The 15,240-nt window shown below is 39.2% G+C and overlaps 2 protein-coding genes across 2 annotated transcripts; both read left to right on the forward strand.

Annotated features, from left to right (window-relative positions):
• Nucleotides 1-1,450: 1,450 nt before the first annotated feature.
• On the forward strand, nt 1,451-5,210 carry LOC135463165 (procathepsin L-like). Its single transcript, XM_064740482.1, has 5 exons — nt 1,451-1,587; nt 2,133-2,256; nt 3,150-3,250; nt 4,071-4,342; nt 5,074-5,210. Exons 1-5 carry the CDS (start codon nt 1,465-1,467, stop codon nt 5,171-5,173), a joined length of 720 nt encoding a protein of 239 aa, XP_064596552.1. The 5' UTR covers nt 1,451-1,464; the 3' UTR covers nt 5,174-5,210.
• A 5,395-nt stretch (nt 5,211-10,605) lies between these two features.
• LOC135462926 (procathepsin L-like) lies at nt 10,606-15,200 on the forward strand. Its single transcript, XM_064740239.1, has 7 exons — nt 10,606-10,742; nt 11,224-11,329; nt 12,446-12,595; nt 13,003-13,126; nt 13,333-13,433; nt 13,936-14,207; nt 14,975-15,200. The coding sequence occupies exons 1-7, from the start codon at nt 10,606-10,608 to the stop codon at nt 15,072-15,074; spliced, it is 990 nt and encodes a 329-aa protein (XP_064596309.1). The 3' UTR covers nt 15,075-15,200.
• Nucleotides 15,201-15,240: the final 40 nt, after the last annotated feature.

The raw sequence follows: 15,240 nt of genomic DNA on the forward strand, positions 1-15,240 counted from the left end.
GCATACCCTGTCAAAATGATGCACGCCAGGCCAGTAAGATGCATACCAAGTGAGTGAGATGCATGCCAGACCAGTAAGATGCATGCCATATCAGTAAGATGCAAACCATGCCAGTACTGTAAGATGCAGATTTTTACATAATTTTCTTTTCTCCTCAGATGTTGCTTGTTGCCGTTGTTGGCGCCTCCTTCCTTGCCCTTGCCACCGCCGACCCGTTCGCCACAGATCTGGACGGAGAATGGCAGAAGTTTAAAGAAACCCATAAGAAAGTGTACAGTACACAGGAAGAGGCAAAGCGGTAACCGAATCTGTATCATACCTTGTCACCAATTTGGCCAAATAAACTATCATGAAGAAAGACACCTTTCTAGTAATGAAGTATTTATCTATTTATTTGATTAGTGCTTTACTCAAGAGTATTTAACTTATACGATGACGGGCAGAAACCGGGCAGAGCCTGGGGGGAAACCCACAACCATCCAAGTCATGGAATACATGTGATTTAAAAATGAACTGGATGAAACAAAGGGTAAAACAGTCCTTGGGTCGTCTTCTGGAAAGTTTTCCTTTTGTGTATAAACAATACTTTCTATGTTTCTAACCTTAATATGAATTTCATAAAATGTAGGCTCAAGAGCAACCTGTCTGAATTGCGTTTTTTTTTTAAATTAAAATCGATACACGTTGCTGATAAAACTTGGTTTTAGTGATAACAATCTTCACCATACTGAAACTTAATGAAGAATAGCGTAAAATCTGATGAAGTAATCTAATTAATGATAGAGTAATTAATTTAACTAGTCACAGATGTAAACTACGAATATCTTTAAAACATTGTCATGGCAACAATTTTTTTTTTATGAATTGCAAATTCACTTTATTACTTTCCTACAGGAGGGTTATCTGGGAGGATAATGTGAAATTCATCCAGATCCACAACCTGCAGGCTAACCGTGGAGAGCACACGTTTACCGTTGGGATGAACCAGTACGGGGACATTGTGAGTCAGTTTAAACCTTTAGCCCATCAAAATGTGATGTGTCACCAGAATGTGCCTAAAATATAACTGACGTAGCTATCAATGTTATCAGTTCGAGGTATAATGTGTAGTACAGTTTGTTTTGAAAATGGATCTTGCTATTGGGACCCCGCCTCGTACTTAGGAAACCTTTAGATTAGTTGATTTATATAATGTTCAGTTGACTTTGGGCAGGTGATTTGTAGATTACGTAGCTCTCACTAATCGTACCGTGGTGTTGTTTGCAGCCTTATATAAGTTAAACACAACTTGTCTTCCACCAATATGACGTTAAGGTCTGTAATTTCACGTGTGGAATGTTGTAACAATAACTTCAAAAAGGTTGGTGGTTTATCCGCATAGTGGAAATGTCTTGAGTTTGGCGTTAAACAACGACTAACCAATCGATCCATTTACTATAACAGACTCAAGAGGAATTCGCCAAAATGATGAACGGTTACAAGATGTCAGACGCTATGGGAAGTACATTCGTTCCCCCTAGCAAACTGAAACTCCCGACTAGCGTTGATTGGAGGACCCAAGGTTACGTCACACCAGTGCAAGACCAGGTTTGTCAACTGAAATACTGATTTTAGTCTTTAAATGGCAAACTGAATCCCATTAGTTTATTCGTATGTATCCCAAATATAGCTTATTTCTTGGCTTCTTCTCTTTAGCTGAACAAATTTCTTTCGAATACATAGAATAGATGAAGTTTGCTGTCAATGTATAGCTAGAAAACTTTTACAATAATGCACAAAACTTTTCGTCCGGAGTTTTAAACAAGAAGACCTCATTGGTCATTAACAAGAATATTTACGCTCAAACTAACTAGCAGCTATTGTAATTTTGAACACGCACGTGATTGGCAGTTAATGAACTCGATTGTCTGATAAATTGCCAGTATAGATGCTAATGCATCACTCTATTCTCGGTAACACACATAGGGACGGTTTGTTTTTCAAACCTCTTAAAGGACATGCATGGGAATTGATTATCACATGTATTATTCCCTTTATCTTTCTTGTCGGATATACACGAAGTTTTAATCAGACTTTACTTACTTTTCCTCCCATAGAATGCTAAACAACACGGTTTTAAATTGTCACTTTAGGGCGAATGTGGCTCCTGCTGGGCCTTCTCCGCCACCGGATCTCTGGAAGGTCAACATTTTAAGAAAACCGGAAACTTGGTACCGTTGTCTGTGCAAAATTTGGTTGATTGTTCCAGGGCAGACGGTACGTCTCTTGTTCCATTGTCATTGCCATACGTGCGCCATGACGTCACAGAAGGGGAAGTGAGTAATGAATGCCTGTCTGGGACATGCGTTAATGGCATTTGTAGGTCAGATGCGTGTATTGAACGCCTCTCCATGACATGCGGTATTAGCGATTGTAGGTCAAATGCGTGTAATGAATGCCCCCATGGATCATGTGGTATTTGGCGGTTATAGGTCAAGGGTATGTATGTGATTGACAGTTCATTGCTCGCAAAGGAGCTCTGTGGCCGACTTGCCTATTTCCAGTGAGGGCGCATGCTCAACCTTAAGTAAGGTGAGTTCTTCAAGCAATAACCTGATTGCCCACACACAGATGGAATAGTCTTGTGGATGGTGAAAATATTTATTAAATTAATAACTATTTATTGAGTAAATGTGTTCATTAATTATTTATTGATTAGATCGATTCATTGCATAATTACATCAGATTTATTATCGATGTCATTTATTTATTGATTAATTAAATTTAACTTTTTACATTTTATTTCACTTTAAATGAATTTTCTTCGATTTGGTGTTTATTGCCCAAAGACTTTCACAAATATGACGGCGCTCAGGTAAATGACGGCGAAACAAACAAATACTAACAATCATAATGTTTTATATGTATAACAACTGGCTGTAGATCGAAAAATGTACAGCATTTGAGGCTAAATACACATGAACTTGGCTAGAAAAGTAAACGTTTCTACAAGAGCAGAGAAACAAGTGCTATGACAAAAACACAAACTTGTTAAATGCTTTACAACGTACGTATACTATGAGATAATATTTAAAGTCTTTTGAAGATTATACTAGAAACCTTACTTTTGTCTTTTGTTTCTTTTTTCCTCAACTTCTTCTTGCTCTCAGGAAATCTGGGATGTAGAGGGGGTAACATGGACTCGGCATTCAAATACATCAAACTTAACAGCGGCTTAGACACAGAGGCGTCTTATCCCTACCAAGGAAAGGTCGAGTATCAAAATTCCAAAAATTCAGAAACTCAATGTGTGCCAAAACTTCTCATTCAAGCAATTCTTAATTTGGGTCACGAGTATCGGTAAGCATTTAGATAATTTTGAAAATTTTGATTAAAAGGCATCTGCGTCCGTGCTCAAGATGATCTGTGGCAATTCAAATGTATATTTACACACTTGTCATTCGTTTTTGCACATCAGAATTCAGGAGGGATACAGCAATTGTTATGGTGGGTTCCTCGCTGTGTTCTCGACACTGGATGGTCCAAGGCATAAGCTGATATACACGACTTTTACCATATGCAGTCGATTAGAATGCAGTGACATCTTTTTTCTCATATGTCGCACGAAGAGTGGTTACCCATCCTTTCAGCTCTACAGAAACGACACAGCTTGCCTTGGCATGCGCGATTACTTCTTCAAACTCTCTTTTCATGCTATCTTGCCGCCATGTTAAATAACTTAATATTCATTAACTACTGCGTGAGTGAATAGCTCACTTTTATTTTGGATCTTTTTGATTAATTCTGACCCAGGTAGGTGCTTGATTCTTATACCGCTGGTACAGATTTAGGGTCAATTAATCTGAAAATACTTATTAAATATCTAAATCTCCTCTTTCAACAATTGTCCCCAAATTTGGGGGAAAATCACAGCGCGGATGGCGCCCATCTACACACGAGTCTTGTCTCGGTGCCGTAGGAGCACGTACAAAGGTACGCGATCTTGAATAACGCAATGTGCGACGAAGTATTTTTGACAATCGGATGCAGGTCAAAAATTTAATTTAGTACCTTCATCTATTTTTTTTCAGGACGGACAGTGCCACTTCAATTCTTCTAACGTCGGGGCAACAGATACAGGATTCTCTGATATCAAAAGCGGAAGTGAAAGCGACCTACAAGCCGCGGTGGCCAGCGTCGGTCCAGTATCCGTGTCCATCGACGCCGCACACTTGTCTATTCATTTGTATCAGAGCGGCGTGTATTACGAAAGCAGATGCAATTCTTCCAACCTTAATCACGCCGTTCTTGTTGTCGGATACGGCAGTGAGAATGGTTCCGATTACTGGTTGGTCAAAAACAGGTACGGTACAACAACAGCATCTGGCGGTGGTGCTTAACTACAGTGGATGATGGTGTTAGCGAATGGTGGCGTCCATTGGTGACGTCTAATTACAGCGTCTGATGTTGACGGCTGACGTTGATGTTAATGCTGTTGTCAAATAAAGACGTCTTATGATGGTGTCAAAGTATGGCGTGTGCCTGTGACGTATACGTATACTTAATAGCTTATGGTATACACTCTTATCATCTAATTGAGAGGCTTAATGGTGACGTACATATCCAACCTGGTGGTCCAATGGCAAGATATAATGTTGACGTACGTGTGCTGCCTGGTGGTCTAACGGCCAGGCCTAATGTTGACGTACGTGTGCTGCCTGGTGGTCTAATGGCCAGGACTACTGTTGACGTACATATCCTACCCAGTGGTCTAATGGCCAGATCTAATGTTGACATACGTGTGCTGCCTGGTGGTCTAACGACCAGTTGTAATACTGACGTACGTGTGCTCCCTAGTGGTCTAACGGCCAGGTCTAATGTTGACGTACGTGTCCTATCCGGTGGTCTAATGGCCAAGCGCAATGCTGATGTACGTGAACTGCCCGGTTGTCTAATGGCCAGGTTTAATGTTGACGTACGTGTGCTACAGGGTGGCATTACTTCATTATTTAAAAAAAGATTATTTCTCTATAAAGAGGTTAAACACTTATCAACCAATAAATTCAATGAATCTACAATTCTGTTTTCTTTTAGCTGGGGTACGCAATGGGGCCAACAGGGATACATCAAGATGTCCCGCAACCGTGACAACAACTGCGGGATAGCCACACAGGCCAGCTATCCCCTAGTTTAAGCATAAAAATGAAAGAGAAACGAGGATTAAACGGGGAAGACTACGTCTTGTTTTCACTTGTCCCTTAAAGGACAAAAAAAAAAACATTTATTTGTTATACCCCGAAGATTCAATAACTATGCGGTGCAATTCAGCTGGCACTTGGACAAATACTTTAACAATGTGTACAGTGTGAAAAAAAATCTGAAATGTGTTTATGTACATGTGTTTTATTTCCTATACCCTTCATATAATTTAACTAGTTCTATAGACCCCATATGACGTCGACCAGTGTGTGTAGATATACTGTGTCTTCTTGGAACAGGGCAAGTCCATGCCGCCAAAGTGCTGGCGCCACTGAAGTGTCATGCCGGAGACATCATACATGACACCCACCCAGTCACATTATACGCACCCTGGTTAACTAGTCATGTTTTCCTCTCACCCCTCAGTGCTGAGTGCCAACAAGTACAACAAGTACAACCATTAAAACCTCTGGTTCTTCCGAGGCGCACGCTCTAACCACTATGCCAGCGAAGCGGCTATATAATAAACACATTCGGGCTATTCTGGGCTTCCATTCTTGCCTACAGTTAGTGCTGTTACAGTTGATAGTCTTGCCACGCGCAAATGCGACAGGCATGGGATTATAGAAAAAAACAGAAATCCAAGTGATACCATAGAATAAAGAATACAACCATAGCTTCTTGATGATTTGTCCCGTTCCAGACACTCCGCGCACCAGCCAGGGTTGTGAAAGAGTGAATTATCTATGAAAACTGAGTGATGCAGTTCTTTTTAAAGGCAAAGGAAACACTAAAATGATGTATATATCAGATGAAAGACAACACGCCGTCAAGAAAATAGTTGTTTTTTTTCAACCGAGTAAAATAACAGAATTCTAGGTTGATCTGTAGTGACCGAAAGGGCATCATTGACATCACGTCCCAACTTTTTACCGGAAGTAACTCATTTCAAAGTCGGTAAATGCACACATAGATCTATACGTATAAGCATTTAGAGCTATAAAATAAAACAATCAATAAAACAATAAAATAAATGTGTGATAAGTGACAATCTAAAAAAATATTCTCAAAAAGTAAATCCAATTTTTATGGTCTTTCAACCAGCTTATGCTGGCTTCCTCTCCGGCCGTACGTGGGAAGGTCTTCCAGCAACCTGCGGATGGTCATGGGTTTCCCCCGTGCTCTGCCCTATTTCCACCCACCATATTGCTGGCCGCCGTCGTATAAGTGAAATTTTCTTGAGTACGGAGTAAAACACCAATCAAAAAAAAAATGGTCTTTCATTTGACATGTAGTATACGTTGGTGTTTTCTTTGCCTGATAATATGGTGGAATTCTCCAAGATTACAACCAGGTTAATTATGCTGTTAAGAAGCAGTTCACATTAAATTTAACATGATAAAGTCCCCTTTTTAATGAGGTGATCGCTTTACTACACAGTATCGCTGTTGTTTTTTTTTTGTTTTGTTTTTTGTTTGTTTGTTTTTTTTTTTTGTTTTTTTTTCATGTGGATGCCCTTTTATTTTACGAACGTACTTCGCTTTTGTGGTGATGGTAAAGTTGATTGGGGAGAGAAATAATTGTTTCGAGAGCTCCAGAAACACCGTTGCAATTCTGCGGGAATCTAAATAAACCTACTGACGTAAACCATCGGAGCAACAAATTCAATTTGTTTAACTAACAGTTGTTTAATGCCCAACTCAAGACGTTTTTACCTGCACGATGGCCACCGGGGTTTTTTTGTGGAAGTAACCGGGGGCCAAAACTTAACCACCAGCTTTAGAGGAGTTACTGGCGAGCTACCCATATAACTGACAGCCGTTGTCAGGTTACTTTATTATATATGTATGAATGGAATCGAAGTGCATAGAGTAAAACTAGGTACCTGACAAACCTCTTGTCCTAAAACAGCAGTGGAATAGCCAATGCAGGACTCACACCCATACCCCATTGGCCGTTGTCCTCGTGATCGTAGCAAGAAAGCAAGTTAACTTTCTGAGACAGCCACGTGTAGGCCCGTGAAGAAATTTACTCACTGATATTGTAGGTATCAATGTTCTTTACTGCTGTATTTAAGACACGTGTTAAATGTCAATGTGTAAGTCAGTGTACACCTAATTGTGCTGTTGTATAGGCATACGGCGTTTATACATCTTTCTCCGGCCGTAAGTGGCAAGGTCTGATAGCAACCTGCGGATGGTTGTGGGTTTCCCCCGGGCTCTGCCCAGTTTCCACCCACCATAATGCTGGCCGCCGTCGTATAAGTGAAATATTCTTGAGTACGGTGTAAAACACCAATCAAATAAATAAATAAATAAATGAATTTATACATCTTTTTGAACACTTTGTGGAACAACGTATGCCAAAAAAAAGATTCCAGCAGGCAGAGCTAAATCAGAGCAGTAGGTATAGTTGTCAAATGGAAGGGTTTACACCAAGTGTTGACATCCTCTATTCGCAGTCATGCACACACCCTATGGCACCATAGCTTTTGGAGATTTAGGTAAAAAAGACTTAGGTCCCTCCCACCATAAGGCTGACCGACGTCGTATAAGTGAAATATTCTTGAGTATCAAATAAGTAAATCATTCTTTCCTAGCGCGGTCAGGAAAGGGCACAACTACCTTTCCCCCTATCTCCATCTTTACCGGCTAACCAAAGCCGTCAAACTTTCAGCATTCGTTTTGCATAGTTTTGATTGAAATGTCGGCTAGACTAACACCTAAGAATGTGCTGAATTTTTGAGGTAATTTATGTTATGAAACAACAAGGTTTTCTTAAGTACTGAACCGTGTGTAACTGAGTTATGCGGGTAAACGCGCTTCTTGAGTGTTAAATAAGTCACAACAATTGTGAAGACTGTGATCGTGAATTTTTAGAGCATAAAAGAAATGTTTCACTATAATGTTGACAAGAGCATGTTGCCATCTTATGTAAGCCACTGCAATGCTAAAGTTCAGCTCAGTTTATTTCACTCAGGTTTTTAATCTAATTGTTGATGTACGTGTAAATGCATAAATAGTAGCAATTTACACACCCCCTAGCACAATGGCTTAAGCAGAATTAAATGCAAAATTTCAGTTATGTTAGTTGGAGTTCAGTTTATACAGAACACCATCCTCAGGAAAAGAACAGCAACAGTAACATTTATTTTTGACCTTAAACTTCACGTAGCAACCAAAATAGCATAATGTCACGTGGTCGGTGTGTTAGGTTTCTAAGGACGCATATAGTGCAAGCTAAGCATGACCATCACGAGAAAAAAATCTGTCGGTTCAAAACAATTGACAGTTTACCTGAACGTTATGTTTACCACGTGCCAAACATGCGCGTAATATTCCGGCGACACTGGAGCCGTGCGAAAAATAGCCTCTGTTCTACAAGGAAACCACTTGAATAGTACATCTAACACATTGACACGTAGCAATTTTTTTTTGATTCAGTAAGTTACCAATGTGTTAACAGACAAAACAGCATGAGAAACGGGTAAACAAGACGCTGGTAATCTAGGAAATGAACTATATAAATGCAGTACAAAAGTAGTCCGGCTAAGAAAACCGAGGGCAAGAAGAAAATCGGAGATAATGAAGTCACAGGACATGACCCAGGTGCCTATCACGGGATCAGAGATAAGGTGTCATTGTTTCTATATAAACTATTCAAGTTCAATATTCATCCTTGAATTTATTTCATCTCAGCAAACAGCACAACAAAGGTGAGTTGTCTTGAAACTTTTTTCTTTTATTAGGAGTTTAAGATTCGCTTAGACTGATGTCCAGAGCATCAAACTGTGTTGTTATCCTTTTTCTTCCCGTATGGTATCGTGTAATCCATTGTCTTCTAAGTGTAGTAACAGCAATAGTTTGCAAATAGTTTATTTATTTATTTATTTATTTACTTATATATTTGATTGGTGTTTTACGCCGTACTCAAGAATATTTCACTTATACGACGGCGGCCAGCATTATTGTGGGAGGAAACCGGGCAGAACGCAAATTGTTTATTCAATTCATTAATAACAATATTGTTTGATGTCTGTTCCTACTCTGATTTTGAAGATTACACTTCAAATTAAATGGTTGTCTACTTATTTATTTATTTTATTGGTGTTTTACGCCGTACAGAAGAATATTTTTTTTACACGAGGGTACCCAGCATTATGGTGGGAGGAAACCGGGCCGAACACGGGGGAAACCCCCAACCCTTAACTAACTGTTGTTTAACGCCAATCCCAATACATTTGCGCTTAAACAATGGTGTTCAGTTTTATGGGTGCTTGCATGAATTCTTCAAAGATCAGTTGATATTCAAACGTGCACTGAGTTAAGTTCGGTAATGGGTTTAATCTCAACTAAAGTAATGTATTGCATTTATCTCATGCTAACACAATGCTAGAATTTAGACATTTTCTTTTTGTTTCAATACTGGTTCCATTATTCTCTACTTCCGCCACGCACTTAACAATTGTACATGTACCCAGATTTACTATTAATATACGAATGTGTGTTTCGACGACTACGTTTAGTATAGTTAAACATCTTTATAATAATTTCACATATACCATCACAGCCATATCGATTTCATAGATAAGAATAAAGTTCAACTGGATGAACCTGCACTTTAACATTGTCACGTTCTTACCCTCCCCTGTGCCTTTGCACTCAGAAACCTCCCGCTATTGTTATAAAACTGGGTTATCTATATGGGCTTTTAACCTCTGATAAATGATTTGCACATCGAGTTTTTTTGTTTCAAAAAGCCGAGTCACAGTGCAGATGTAGCCTACTAAATTATATTAAAATTCTATTTTAATATAATATTCATTATTTTTTTTTTTTTATATTTTTATAATATTCAAGAATATTTCACTTATGCGACGGGTGTGTGGCATATGTGTGGCATTATTGTACAAGTGAGATGCCCCTGGGTCATTGCGCTGCGCTGGCGTGCTAGTCCCCTCGGTCACGGAGTCCCCTCCCCGACCCCTCACCCCCATCTAACTATCCTTCATCACAGAAAAACTATAAAAAACAACCATTGTCTGGTATTAAGCGGTAGTTTTGATTTATTAATCGAAGTGTTTGTTTTTTTGAGCCCATCAGTCTTCACTCATATCACAAGTATAAAGGCGGTCAGTACCAAGACTAAAGCCCCGACATTTGGCAATTTACTGATGTTCTTTGACTTGACAAAATGTTATTCTTGATTTTCACCTTATTACAACTTTGGACGTGAATTCAAGCTCATGTACTGTTTACTTTCGTGTTCTAATCACTGTTATGGAATAAAACAAAGTGAAACAGAGACTGTATAATAGCTTTCCTAAAATATGATGTTTACAGATGCTACTGTGTGTTGCCAGGGCTGCTGCTTTTCTCGCCCTCTCCACCGCCACAGAGCCCCTATAGATTCTTCTTTCTTCCTCAGATGTTGCGTGTTGCCATTGTTGTTGCCCTCCTCGCTCTGGCCACCGCCGCTCCGTTCACCACAGAGCTAGATGGAGAATGGCAGATGTTCAAGATGACCTACAAAAAGGTCTACAGCGCCGATGAGGAAATTAAGAGGTATAATATTATTTATTTATTTATTTTTAGTGTTTAACACCATGACCAAATGTATTTCAAATATATGTCAACTTTGTTGCATGGATGCAGGAAAAGAGAGTACATGGGTAAGCATTTTTTGTTCAAGTACATGTGTGTACAAATGAAAAGAAGTAGAAAGATTGAGACACGTAACAATATTTTAAGCTCAACCCATTTCTCAAGCTCCAACGTGTCACAGGGATTTCTGTTACAGTGGCTTCGCGCATGACGTCCTCTGTATAGGGGTATTTTTTTTTAAGGGCCCTCGTCAAATAGTATAGTACGACTTACGACTTGAAGCGCCTACCGGACACACTGACGTCATAACTGGAGCCACTAAGAAAATAATATTTAACTTTTCCGACGGTGACCAGCATACATTGTTATTCATAGCAGAGCGAAACATCGCCGATTAAAAATAAACAATTTAAATAAATGCGCATGTGCAATATCTTTGAAGGCGAGCGATCTGGGAGGATAACGTAAAATTTATTCAGGTTCACAACCTCCAGGCTGACCGTGGAGTGCACACCTTTACCGTGGGTATGAACGAGTACGGGGACATGGTGAGTCAGCTCATATTTTTCGAGTTTAAGACAAAAGAAACTGTAAATTCTCCAATAGGCATGAGTAGAAAGACCATTGCAAACTGTATCTGAATATACATGTACATATTATTTGTTTTATGCTTTTTTTTCTTCACCGAATTAAATCCAGTAAAATGGTTTGTTTTTATGGTGAGCTTTATGGATCATATCGACAGTGTTTGGAGTCTACACATATATTTTAAGTCTTGAATGGAATCCTTGTAAAATGTACTTTTTTTAAAGACAGTGAAATATCACTGTGACGTCACTCACGAGACACAATATTAATATGGTTCATAGTGCCCACCATAAAATAAAAATAATTAACTCTATTTCTCTTAGTGAAGAATAATTCTAAATGCTAAAATACAAGACGTTTGCAAAGGGTTATTCACAGATAGATGCATATCCATTGGAATAAATACACAAAATACAGATTTGTTATCTATGTGAAATTCATCCCAATATTAGCAGGGTAAGAAATCTTAGAATACTTTTAATTCAAAGAGATGGCAAATAAAAAAAATATATCGCTTGCCCTGAATCCCACTTCACTAAACACTTAAAGGAGAAGAAAATTTAAATATCAGTTAAATACTGTTGAAAAGAGTATGCATTTCCTTGCAGGTGCATACCATAAACAAAATTCTAATATGTACCTCAAGTTGACAAATTATGAATAAAGTCAGCGCCAACATCCGCTGTTGGCTACTCCATTTTGCCTAACAACTAGTCCTGTAGTCTTTTGTGGAGGAGAATTGCCGTCCGAAACCGCCGAATTGCAGTTCTTACATTTCCGGTAGAACTTTTCTTCCCAGAATGTAGCGAACAGTGCAGTTCATTCTCCGCTTGACGATCGGAAACCCGGGATGTTGGACGTAGGTTCTTAGTTTACACGTACAAGCCGGCGGTTTTAACGGATCTCATTGGCTGAGAGGCAACACATCCCCAGCATAAATTACAGGGTGTTAAAGATGGAGGGTGCGATGTCCTCTTTTCAGCCAATAGTATCATGTTTTTAAGTTTTCTACCCCTTTAAATTGTTGTTACTGAGAAAAAAAAAAACATTTCGATTCTCTTTACTGTGTCTAACAGTCCCTGGAGGAATTCGTCAAAATAATGAATGGATACAAGATGACAAACGCCACTAGGACCGGCGCCACCTTCATTGCTCCTAGCAACCTGGAACTCCCGACGACTGTCGATTGGAGGACCCAGGGTTACGTCACACCCGTCAAGAACCAGGTCAGCCAATGAAAACTGACGTTGTATAGGCTTTGTAGACTGTAGGATAGACGGTAGGATGGACATGCCTGTGCAATTGGCATTTGATAAAATATCACACAATGTAATGCAAAGTATGGCTCGTTTGACACTAAAACAATTGACAGTAACACCAACAACACAAGTCGAGTGTATATTTGGTTGTTAGGCGGGGGGTTTGAATTCCTGAATTTGTAAAAATATCAGACCCGTTAATTTTGTCTTCTGCAAGAATAGATACGTATATTCAAATCGTCAATAATTAAATATCAAAACGATGATGATGATGATGATGATGATGATGATGATGATGATGATGATGATGATGATGATGATGATGATGAATAAATAAATAAATAAATAAATAAATAATAACAACTTTTTCTCAGATGCAATGCGGTTCCTGCTGGGCCTTTTCCACAACTGGATCTCTGGAAGGTCAACATTTTAAGAAAACCGGAAATTTGGTGTCTCTTTCCGAGCAAAACTTGGTGGACTGTTCCAGGAAGGAAGGTAGGAACAAAAAAAACGACTTATCAAACAACGTGCAGCTAAAAATAGTTCTTACATGAGTATTTAAAAGCCGATATGTTTTAATGTATTATAAAATGTATTACTTATTTATTGGTTTATTGTCGTTTGATGACACACACACACATGTTCAAATGCATAAAAACGATGCATTTTGCCAGTACGCACTATTGATTTCACTTTTTCAGGAAATTTTGGTTGCAACGGCGGGTTGATGGACCAGGCTTTCAAATACATTAAACTTAACAATGGAATTGACACGGAGGCTTCCTATCCTTACCAAGCTAAGGTAGAAACAAATAATAACGAAGTCTAGTTTGCTCCATGATTTTTGGGTGTGAGGGCATACAGTTTGTTACTATTTAAGTGTGCACATAGAACAAATATAACAAAACTCGACCTGAGCTACGTTGACACGATACCCAGTTTCACAAATTGCTTGTAACCATGCCAACTATTGAATTAGTCACCCAAACAACACCCAACACATAGAAAGTAGATTTAGAGTCAAGCTGTTAGCCTACTTTAACCTAAATATTCACTGCAAGGGCCACAGTTTGAGCTCTTAAAGATCAAATATTCTTGTATTTTCGAAATTTTAAACTATTAACCTAATAACTACGGCACAAATTAACGATCATTAGTTTTAAACAATTAAACAATAATGTAAACATATGAATTCAAATCAGATAGTCGTTTACTATATCAACCTCAAAAATACGCTTCATTTCCATCAGTGTTTCCTTTCCTTTTCATTACCTCCCTTTATAAGAGCTCTTTTGTCTTTTCAGAACGAGCGCTGCCGTTTCAAGGCGGCTGATGTTGGTGCAACAGACACTGGGTTCACCGATGTGCAAAGAGGCAGTGAAAGCGATTTACAATCGGCCGTGGCCAGTGTGGGTCCAGTTTCTGTGGCCATTGATGCCGGGCACCGGTCCTTCCAGCTCTACCGTAGCGGAGTGTACTACGAGAGAGAGTGTAGTTCTTCACGTCTTGATCATGGTGTCTTGGCAGTCGGCTACGGAAGTGAGAGCGGCTCAGATTACTGGCTAGTGAAGAACAGGTAGGCGACACTTTGAATATTACATTCAACCAAGAGCTAAAACTCACCACACGTGTTACATGTATGTTAGAAAGAAGCCATCGGTGTGATATTATTTTTGTTTAGAATTCACTGTTTAAACACCAGGCTCATGCTAGCTTCCTTGAAAAAGTTTGACCCAAATTTAAGTCATTAATAGTTTTTCACATATTCCATCCAAAACAATGCCTAATGATGGTGTTGTTTTGTGGTCAATGGTTAGGGCCAGTAAAGCTACCCGACATGTTAAAGTGTTAAATGTTACACGAGCGCATAGATTTTTCTTACTATTTATGTAGTCAATGCCATACTTCAGCATGTAGTTTGCACTTTTCTCTACAACACATCAAAAAATCAACGTTGCATGTCCGCCATTGTTTGTGCTGTGGGTGTTGGAAGTAAAGTCATAGCATTTTCTTACCTTGGTAACCTCCAGGAGGGAAGTCGGAAAAACACTTTTCAGTTCGGAGGTAAATGTTGGACCCAACTGCCTGAATTGCGCAAGTGTAACATAAATGTTTGACTCACGTCACGTTGTGGACTTTTAATGCGAAATACTGTGACACCGGTCTCCGAGATAAATCTTCGGTTTTGGCCAGAGTCTTTAAAGCGGCATAGGCATAAATATTCTGTCTTTTTCTCGCATCAGACCGACTCTGTGCACTCGAAAGTAGTGCCTGCTTTGCAACTTCACACGTTGTACATGTATTTCGTTGTATATTTATTTGATTTTCTTGCATATTTTTCAGTTGGGGTGAACAGTGGGGCCAGCAGGGATACATCATGATGTCACGTAACCGTGACAACAACTGCGGGATCGCCACTCAGGCCAGCTACCCCTTGGTTTAATTTAAATGACAGACTGAAAGAAACTCCAAAACTCCACATGATATTAACGTAAATCCTGCAGGTGCTCTCAAGCATTACGGGTGGATATTTGCTCTAGACACAAAATTACAAACTACGATCTGGACATTGAACATGTGATTATTTTTTTTTTACTTTGTAATTAATT

Source organism: Liolophura sinensis, chromosome 2 (genome assembly GCF_032854445.1).
Source record: "Liolophura sinensis isolate JHLJ2023 chromosome 2, CUHK_Ljap_v2, whole genome shotgun sequence".
Taxonomy (NCBI): Eukaryota; Metazoa; Mollusca; class Polyplacophora; order Chitonida; family Chitonidae; genus Liolophura; species Liolophura sinensis.

What these genes read in the sequence shown, in the direction of transcription:
- LOC135463165 (XM_064740482.1), top strand. Translation starts at nt 1,465, where the DNA reads ATGATGAACGGTTACAAGATGTCAGACGCTATGGGAAGTACATTCGTT. An exon ending in CTTATCCCTACCAAGGAAAG is followed by an intron (nt 3,251 to 4,070) that starts GTCGAGTATCAA and finishes ATTTTTTTTCAG; the next exon opens with GACGGACAGTGCCACTTCAA. An exon ending in TACTGGTTGGTCAAAAACAG is followed by an intron (nt 4,343 to 5,073) that starts GTACGGTACAAC and finishes GTTTTCTTTTAG; the next exon opens with CTGGGGTACGCAATGGGGCC.
- LOC135462926 (XM_064740239.1), top strand. Translation starts at nt 10,606, where the DNA reads ATGTTGCGTGTTGCCATTGTTGTTGCCCTCCTCGCTCTGGCCACCGCC. An exon ending in TCACACCCGTCAAGAACCAG is followed by an intron (nt 12,596 to 13,002) that starts GTCAGCCAATGA and finishes ACTTTTTCTCAG; the next exon opens with ATGCAATGCGGTTCCTGCTG. An exon ending in GGACTGTTCCAGGAAGGAAG is followed by an intron (nt 13,127 to 13,332) that starts GTAGGAACAAAA and finishes TCACTTTTTCAG; the next exon opens with GAAATTTTGGTTGCAACGGC.